Raw genomic sequence first — 10,000 nt, forward strand, 5'->3', positions numbered from 1 at the left:
TTCTGATGATCTCAGGTCTAAGAGAGATCCTAGTGAAGAAGCTGAAGAGCCAAGGCGTGGAAATCGAGTGGAGGCTAGTCCACAGCCCCGAACTGAGAACACGAGGTACCCTAGAAGAGAAAGGAGACCCCCAGTATACCTTAATGTTTATGTCACTGGCTTGGATGAGAGTAGTATTGATGGTGATCAGGTATTGTACAGTATTGATTATTACTGGGTTGCCAAGCCCAGTCGGAATCTGCGTTTCATTTCTCCGTCTTTTAATTTTTTTCCGTGTCACAAAAAGTCTTTCCTGTCCCTCCCATTCTTAGTGGTGTCTTTGTGCGTACAGTCCTCTTTGCGTAATTTGTTAGGTTTCAGGGGGCTGGGGTAATGCGTAGATTTCTCTGGTGCACACGGGAGAACATTTAATTAACCTGCAATGGCATCGAAAGTCATTGTAAAGCGAATGACGTTTTAGTGGATCTTTAAACAAAATATACCCTCATGGAGCTGAAGAATGGAACGTCGATTGGATGAACGAGACAGGCGGTGAAAAATAAATGTCTGGAATCTTTAAAGGGACGAGTAATTGTCTTCGACAACAATTTCATTTTTCGCCGTTGGATATCAAGTGAGCTTTGTTTCTAATATTTTACTAACTTGGTATTACATAGAACACCGAAATTAAATGGCAATTTTTTTTAATGGATTTAAGAAACATTGAAGGAATCGAACGCCTTGAATTCAACACAGTGTTTAATGAAGTCGAATCTAAAGTTGTCTGGCAATTTACATTTATTTTGTACTCAACTCTGAAAAGGTAAAAAAAAAATGGAAATGTGACAGTGAAGAATTATTTGAATGAAAGCTCGTTGTCTCTTTTGTGCTTCATTATTTACGGTCAAGGTTCTTTCGAAAAGGGTTTGATGTAAACTGTCAGAAATTTATTTAATTGCATATGCTTTGTGACACGGATTGTGTGTCTTGTTTGCACGCACGCAATTGAAATGGGAAGGGTATTTTGCCTCTAATAGCAAATATGTTGTTTGTTTCAATAAATGTTTCGCTGGAAAAGGTTTTTGTGTTATTTCCAGCCTTTGTGAATTTTAATATCGTGTTGTGTAATTCTCGAGCTTAACAAATTTGGATACGTGGGTTGAAATGTGATACGAGAGGATTTTTGTGGTAGTGCTCTGTAAGCATCGCGTGGATAAGTCACGAAAATAAACAGGTCTGTTGGAAGCGTGGTTAAGTTTCAACAAAAACCAAAACAAAAACCAAAACGATGGAATTACCTGGTGATAAATAACCTCGTCTGGGAGAGTAATTTTTTGACTTTGCAGTAACAATGGTCAACCTCAAGAGTTGGGCGACTGTGATCTTTGTGTTGAATTCGCACATTTCTTGTCAAACTTTATAACACTTCTTATTCAAATGTGTCATATGCTTGGTTGATTTGGAGGACAAAACGATAAAGCGAATGAATTTCTTTTGCTATCGAGTATACAGCAGCAAGGGGTGATAGACCCTCAAGCTGCCACTTCTTACCTCTTCGTGACAGGATCAATCTCATTCCCAGGGCTTTCATCTCCCCATCCCAGAGGGAGCGAGGGAAGAAATATCCTGGTTAAGGCTGGTCACCTGTCTTATTGACATATTTTCCACCATGAGAGGGGCCGCCGCTTTCCCGGATATTGTCGCCGATGGTATTTGTCACAGCCAAAACGAGGCATGGCTTAAGTAGATCAGTCGCCATGTTTTTCAGCAATCTTTGATGTTAATTCGATTTCGGAGAGCAGCTATTGAAATGTAATTGTACGCAGTAAGTGCGGCAACAATTCACTTCGTTGCGGACTTTTTCCGTAAATGTCTTCTACGGTTTAGACGGTAACGATCGATTTGCTTCTTTGCACAACAAATTTTTGCAGAGATCAGAATCTACCACAGATTTGCAAAGCCTACAGCTCGATGCCTTACTGGTTGACGCTGTGTAGATTTTTTTTGCGGTATTTCTGGATGTCTTAGTGACATATTTCCACCATGGGAGGGGTCCCCGCTTTCCCGGATATTGTCGCCGCTGATATTTTGGTATTTTAGCTGAGGTAGATAAGTCGCCATGTTTTTCAGCAATCGTCGATGTTCGATTTCGCAGAGCAGCTATAGATCGTTTTCACAGGACGTCACGGCTGCCATGTTGGTGTTCCAAAACAAAGGAATGGCGACCATGATGGTGTACCAAACAAATCCTCCGGGAGCTGAACTCTATTTTTATGCAAATACCGCTTTCTTTTGTTTCAGTAATCCAATATGGCTTCTGGTCACGTGAATGAAAACGCTCCATTGGGATGTAAATCTACGCAGTAAGTGCGGCAACAATTCGATTCGCTCGATTTGCTTCTTTGTACAAATTTTTGCAGTAATCAGTATCTACCGTAGATTTGCAAAGCCTACAGCTCGATGCCTTGCAGGTTGACGCTGCGTAGATTTTTTTTCGGTAATTCTGGATTCCACTTTCCGCTAGCACAAGCAAGCAAGATGTGTCATATTTGTTGTCACCTTCCACTTTTTGGTAGACACGTGACCAGCCTAAACCAGGGTCTTTCTTTCCTCGCTCCCTCTGTGGTGGGAAGATGAAAGCTCTGGGAACGAAGTTACGATGAGACGGAGTCGACCAAGAGAATGGGTCGGAACATTGCTTCCCTATGATAGTAATTTTTAAAAGTGAACTCCAAGACCTCTACTTACACACCGTAATATTTACGGCTTGAAGCTTGTTGGGCCATATATGGAACGTAACCAATCGGATAAGCTTGACAGCGTTAAGGCCCCCAACTTTAAATGTCTGTATCTATTCGCTCCGACGATGGGCCAACGACGTCGAAAGCGAACTGACACCGAAGCAATCTTAAAATACAACATGAACATGCTACCCGTGCATTTCAGGAGTTGCACGGGCAGCAACTTGAACCACTTGAAGGATAAAGTTCAAAGTTTTTACTTTTAAAAGTCTCCACGGAAGCTGGCCAGTCTATTTGTCCTCCCTCTTGCAACGCGTATATTTGTAAACTGCCTTCATCCTTCAAATCACTTGTTACAATTCCGACGGTTAACTCTAAACTTTTTGTACATATTCCTTGTGGAATACCCTTCCGACTCCCCAAACGTCTGTTCGGTTGTTAATATTGCCTTACTTCAACAATTTTATTTGGAAAGTTTGTACGTCGAGACAATCGACTTACTTATGTTTCATGACAATCAATAATTTTGATCTTCTAATTTATGTATAAGCGTTAGTATTGAATTTCTTAAATTTAATGCGATCGAAAACATTATTATTATTGTTGGTATTTATAAAATAATCTTGATAAATTTATCTTCGCACTAGAAAAAAAAATCTTCCAAAGCTTTTAAACCACTGTTTGTCAACTTTTTACGCAAAACGTTGTCTGTTATAGTTCTCGCAATATTTGAATCAGTAATTTGTTTTTGTCGGCAAAGAATAATAAAAGTTAACGTTTAGTTCTTGTTTATACACGAAAGAGTAGATCGCGGTAGCTAACTAAACCTGAATGACTACTAAGAGATTGCATCATTTGAATCTACAAAGAAGCCTTGTATATATCTTCAGCAAACAAAGCGTTGATCCGGTTTCCGAGTTTCCTTGTAAGCCAAAATCAGTTCTCTTCACGCTAGAATGAAGACAACTTTGTTTACAATCATAAGCGTTTGTCTGTGCGCTACGGCTGCGAATGTATCGCAGGGGAATGGAGACACCAACGTTAACCAGCCAACGGTTAAACCGAACAGTGTTGGGAAAGTTTTGGTGCAGCAGCTGTGCACTTCAGGAGCAGGACTGACTGAACTCAAATCGATGATAAAACAAGAATTCCAAACCATGAAGAAAGAATTAATTCACGAAATTGAAAAAAAAGACAGCAAAGGTAGATTGCTTTTTGACCATTCTTATTGATTATCAAATACCCAATTGGTGGGACTTAATATATTGAGCTGAATGGTAGAATTGGTTCAATCTATTCTAGTGTCGCTTAAATTTAGGGCTAATTCAGTTGTTTCCCTGTTATTACTGTTATCGCCAACTTATTCCGTCAAATTGAGTTTACTTTTGAACACTTGAATAGGGCAAAGCCTAAAAACGAAACCCGGAATTCGAAAAACAGACGCAACTGAGAGGACTATTCTTTGCAACAATTTATTTTAGCAAAGAAATCACGAGATTTGAGTTCTTCGAAAATTTGTCACTTATAGGAAAATGTTAAGTTTCCTTTCTTTTCTAATTTTCGTATTTTCTTTTAAATTTGTAGACCCATGGATCAAGATGAATACTGCTCCGGTGTGTTTTGGTGCAAAAGGTGATCAGTTTGGCAAGTTTTTTGTTCCAATTGGCGGCAGGTTGGCTTCCATAAAACTGGTCCATTTTTACGGCTATGTGACGTGTGCCAAAAGCAATAAGAAGTTTTGGTCTTATTGGGGTTGCAGTACCTATGTGAGCAGCCTGAAAGAAATGGTCAACATTGTCATCACAAATTCCTCAAACCACATCCTGCTCCCATCGAGCCAATTTATGAGAAACAACAACAAGTGGTCTAGTCTTCAAGGGTACAACTCGTTCTCTCCCGAGATCGTGCTGTCTGTTTTCTCCGACCCGTCGGTTGTGGTAAAAGGTCAAGAATTGCGATTGTGGTTCGGTGAAGATATGGTGAATAGCTTCTATGAGGGTGACAACGACGGAAAATCTTGTTGCGACGTCTACGCTAGGCTCGTGTAACACTTCGCGTTTTCAAAACTATCATGAAGGGTCGGAATGAATCGGAGCGCGCTCTTAGCCGAACCTCCATTCAACGGCTCAGTGATTGGTCCGTAACTCTCCCGTCAAAACGAAATTCTAAGCCATATCTGCTTCGTGTCTAGTTTTGATTGCGTTGCTTAAAAGATATTCCTCTATTGTGATTTACCAAACAAAATTTTTCTTGTTTTCGAATAGAATTTTCTTCGAACTCGACTGAAAAGCGCTCTTGAAGTTAAGTCGATTGTTCAGATCTTTAACCTTTTTTCTTGGTGTTTTTTGTTTTTGTTTTGTTTCAATGACAAATGGATAAAAGGCCCTGACAGAAACAGTTCCTTGTCAATTGTATCATTTTGAAGAAATAACAAAACGATGTACATATACACGCTTACTATGATTCAGTGGCCACTCTCCCTAGGAAAGGAAAGGAAAGGAAATGTCTAATCTTCTAGCGCCGTAGAGCACTAATCGGGGACACTGTAAATTGAAATTAACAAGTTAACGCAAATCAAATCAAATTTTGGTTTTTGACAAGGACATTTTTAGGGCAAAGAAACACGGTATTGATTTAACCGTTTCCCCCCGAACCCAACAGGGCGGAAACAAACTGAACGAGTTCTTGCCCCTACGTTATTTTCACCGTGACACTTCACGACCGACCTACCAACAGCGATAACGTCAGCTACGACGTTTGTATATGCAGGCGACACAACCCTTTATGTACCGGCGCGTTTTTAGACCAGCTCTCTTTAGCTATTAAAAGAAAAAGGTAAAGTCTCTGTTTACGAGCCAGAAGGTCCATAAGGTCGGCGCCTATCTCCGGTTTCCATAGCATGAAGCGACTAGGCCCCCCTAGATGGGATTCTAGTCCATCGTAGGGTTGCCCATAGCATTTCGCCGGTGCCCATTTACACAACTGGGTGGAGAGAGGCACCGTGAGAGTTAAGTGTATTGCCCAAGAACACAACACAATATTCCCGGCCAGGGCCCGAACCCGGACCCACTCGATTCGGAGTCGAGTACTGTAACATTAGGCCACCGCGCCTTTAGCTATTAAAAGTGCCTTAAAATTAAACCAGCTTTACAAGTGGTGCATAGAGAACCATCGTACACCACACCCAACGGAAATACAGAGTTCTAGGGGCAATAATTGACTCCAATCGTGACTTGCGACGTCAATAAGAGCTTTGTCAATAAGCTGAAACTTCTCAGAGCTTCGAGCTTTCTACCAAAGGACTTGCTGGCACCCTTATATTTTAAAGTAATCCTACCAATTAACCTAAAATCTTTGGTTTGAAGAGGTTGTAACTGTCAGGATTCATTGCTAACACTTGAAAGAGGCAAGAATCATGTCGTGACAGCTCAACAAAAGACACGTCCTCTGAAAAGTCCCTTCGAAATCCAACTGGAATGCACTTTTCAATAACGATTAACTGTCTTTAATTAAGATGATATAGTAAATAAGATCCGAAGTGACCCTACCCTGTCAATAGCCTGTGTACAGCCTCCCACGCTCCGAAAAAAAAAATCGGAGAGGAGCGTGTGTGATTACCGTTAGTAATCGTGTTTCGGAATAATTTTGCATACATTATTAAGTGATCTACGCTGACCAAAATTTGCGTGGCTCATATTTTTTTGGAATTAAATTCTCAAAATGTTGGTCAATGAGGTAGATTTCAAACGTGCATTGAAGAGCGTCTCCGATAGTTTTAAGATACCTTGGTTTTATAGGATAGAAGCACTCTTTAAAGGAAAGTATATATGTATTTGCAAGTCTTCCAACCGGGTACGGCTCTGATCTTCAGAGCAGCACAGATCGTTGCCGATGAGCTGTTATTTTCCTCGATATGTCCACATCTCAAATCTTCCAGGGCAACACGCTTTGTAGATTGTTCTTGTTATGGCAAACCCTCTCACGTAGATGCAAGGCGTTGTTTAACTCCAGCAAGAGCAATGCTAGGCGTTTTTCAAACAAGTAGCCACACTTTAAAATTGTTCAGCTTTTGGAAAATCAAATAGGGTACGTTTAAGTCCGATATTTACCTGTAATTTAGTTTGATTTAGTAATGCCTTATTTTGTGCATACATTTTATTCTACTTTATTTGTCTTACTTTAATCTACCTTTTTCTTCACAAGACCCCGCAAGTTTCACGCGTTAATCACCATCGTGTCTAACTTAAGGTGTCACTCACTCACTTACGTAGTGGTTTCAGAGCCACCTTAAATTTTCTGGTTGTGGAAGTAGCTCTGAATCCACTCCAGAGAACTTATTTCATTTTTGCAAATAGCTTCAACTTAACTTACTAGTCACTTTCGAGCAATAAAAATAGGGGTTACTGAGTTCGTATTTGAGGAATAAGCATTTAAAGACAAAATATAGTGTATTTTTAGATAGCTCACCTATTGTTATGGTAACCTATGACGTCACAATATGGAAAGCACTTTTTAAAGCAAAAATTCATATTTTTTCATTACACCACAGCATTGCTGTTCGGTAATCCAGTGTTAAAGAGTAAGTCTTTCTAAATAGTACAGTTTCTCAAGTCTTTTGAAAGTGGTTTCAACCACGTTAGAAAGTAACAAAACTTTCCTTGAAAAGGGTCCAAGTTTACGGGGGTCAACCTTAACTACAGAAAGACCGTAGTTGCTAAGGACTGTATCAAGTTAAGAGCAATTTTCAGGCCATGCGAAATGCTTAAGAGCAAAGGTTTTAGATGAAAACCCAACGTCACTTCGGTCATATAGAGCATGCGCATCTAGTGCCAGTCCCTAACCGCGCTTTTCAATGAAAAAACATCTGAAAACACTAAGGAAAAGAAACGAAGCATTGATTTTTCATCCAAACGGAACCATATTATCATTGTTCATAACGGTATGGGATTGCCGTTTGCGCCGAAAAAAAAATTGGGAGAAAATATCTAAGAAAATTTATCAAAATAAGGCTTTATGACGTCATGACTTCGCTGAAAATTAAACTTTCTTTAAATCAATGCTACAGCTTTTATATTAGAGTGTTTATGCACTGTTGCCATGGTTTTCAGAGTAAAAATGGTAAACTCTACTTGTAAGCTACTTCTGTTTTGGTCACGTGCCTCGCCAAATACAGTTGTGATTTCAACAAGAGGAAGAGATGTTCAATAGTACACAAATGGACGAAAAGGACAATTATGGAGTTAAAGAGGGGCGAGAAATTACCAATGAAGTAACCCATGGCAATGGTTTTGTAGTTGTGGATCTCCCCCGTTAAGTAGACAAATCAGCCCTTCTAACCTGCTCTCTACTAACTGATAAGTTAAGGACGGTGCCTACTAATTTTTGCACGGTTTACTGGATATGCAGGGAATGCAGATCTTAACAAGTGTTATTGAAATTCAAAAAGAAAATTGGAGAAAAACACGCATTTTTCGAAGATAATTAATCAACAATATTTGTAAAAAGCTTTAAAATACAAAGCTATGTATGGCGTTCTTTTCAAAATTGAAGCTTAATTATCTCTGAAAATGCATGATTACCCCCAGTTTTCTACTTGGATACCAGAAGCACTTGCTAAGTCCTGCTTTTTGCCCATAGTTTTGAGCCGTGCAAAAATATCCCTGTATTAATAAGCACCACCCATGGGAAATCCGAGTATCTCGAGATGCGCAGAACGTATGCGCAATAACAATAGTAGGCACCGTCCTTAAAGACAGTAAATTATTTTAATACATACATTTTAATAAAAATATGCAGCCGTAACCTTTAGATCTTTAAATCAAGCATCAGAGATAAACTTTTAAATTTAGGGGGCTGCACTGTACTGAAAACAGGGCCCTTTGAACTGGACTATCATATCGCGTACCAGCTGAGTCGGTCAACACTTGGTGTTTTGGAGGAAAAGAAGGAATCTCTGAGTACTAACTAGAGGCAGAGAGAGAAAATCAGAGAGACAGAAAATCATTTCAGAATAAGCCAGCGTACATCTTAGCTCTTAGTGAATACTAAGAGCTAAGAATAGTTGCAAAAAATCTCGAAGGAATCTAAAATGACTTCATGTCTCAGAGGAGCCGTTTTGAAATAAAGGAGCAGCCTTTGTAAAGTAATTTACTGTCTGCATCTTAATCGTCGGGCGTTTCGTACATAGAGAGAACTGAAGCAAGTTTGTGGGATATCATGATCGACCACGGAGAGGGGACAAATAAAGTCACAAGGTAAAGCTAAGGGTCTTCGGTTTAGGTAACACATCAAATGGATGTTTGCCGATTTAACGTTAAAGAAATATTGTTATATTGATATTATGCATGTCCGGAAAATTCAAATTATCTGTCACGTCTAAGAGGCGAAGACCTCGAGCCCCCGGACGATAAGCTCCAGTGAGTACACCAAATTGATCGCGCTGTTATGGCTGTTCTTTCTTCAAACAAAGTGGTAACTCATGGGTAGACGTTCATATACCAGACTAAAAAATGGCGAAAGACAAAAGACCATTGTTATTCCGATTAGAATTTTCTGATTAGGTATTGTTATAATGCTTTTGTTATTTTGTTTTATGGTCATTAAATATTTCGGATCCGGTATATGAAAGACGAGCCTAACTCAGGGGAATGCACGATGGATTAACTTAATTAAGAGAACATGCGCAGCAGGGGAAACGCGTATGAAGGTGGGAAGAGAAGAGACCCTGGGTGCTACGGTTTTATTTTTTTCTTCTTGAGTCCCCTTTGTCTATTAGCTATTAAACAATAACGATGTTATATCTTCATTATTATGATTTTTTTCAGCTTGTGCCATGTGCATGGTTGATTTGGAGGACAATTGAAAACGACACAGCTAATGGGTTGCGCTCGCGATATCGAATATACAGCAGCAGGGGCTGATAGGCCCTAAAGCTGCCGCTTCTCGTTTCTCCGTGATACGATCAGACCGAGCCGACCAGTACCGTCACTTGATGCGTTTGATTCATGCTTTCCGTAGGTCTCCGTTCTCTTTTGGTGTTTTGAAGTTAAATTTGTTTTCTCTTAGCACTTGCACTGTCACTGTTTGGTCTATCTATCTATCTTTATTTAAGTGTCTAGTCGTTCTAGTGCTAGAGCACTAATTGGGAACACTGTAAACCGAAATTAACAGTTAACTTAAATCACATCAAATGTTGGTTTTTGATGAGAGAGGAAAACCGGAATACTCAGAGAAAAACCTCACGGTGCAGAATCCAGAACCAACAAACTCAACCCACAATA

At 39.8% G+C, this 10,000-nt stretch overlaps 1 protein-coding gene across 1 annotated transcript; it reads left to right on the forward strand.

Annotated features, from left to right (window-relative positions):
• The first annotated feature begins 3,575 nt into the window (after positions 1-3,575).
• Positions 3,576-5,107, forward strand: LOC138057946 (uncharacterized). Its single transcript, XM_068903849.1, has 2 exons — positions 3,576-3,923; positions 4,305-5,107. The coding sequence occupies exons 1-2, from the start codon at positions 3,677-3,679 to the stop codon at positions 4,766-4,768; spliced, it is 711 nt and encodes a 236-aa protein (XP_068759950.1). The 5' UTR covers positions 3,576-3,676; the 3' UTR covers positions 4,769-5,107.
• Positions 5,108-10,000: the final 4,893 nt, after the last annotated feature.

The sequence above is a fragment of the Montipora capricornis genome, chromosome 7 (genome assembly GCF_036669925.1).
Source record: "Montipora capricornis isolate CH-2021 chromosome 7, ASM3666992v2, whole genome shotgun sequence".
Taxonomy (NCBI): domain Eukaryota; kingdom Metazoa; phylum Cnidaria; class Anthozoa; order Scleractinia; family Acroporidae; genus Montipora; species Montipora capricornis.

Bases quoted from the DNA above. Each gene is read 5' to 3' on its own strand.
- LOC138057946 (XM_068903849.1), top strand. From the start codon at position 3,677: ATGAAGACAACTTTGTTTACAATCATAAGCGTTTGTCTGTGCGCTACG. The intron at 3,924-4,304 runs GTAGATTGCTTT...TTAAATTTGTAG, and splicing joins TGAAAAAAAAGACAGCAAAG to ACCCATGGATCAAGATGAAT.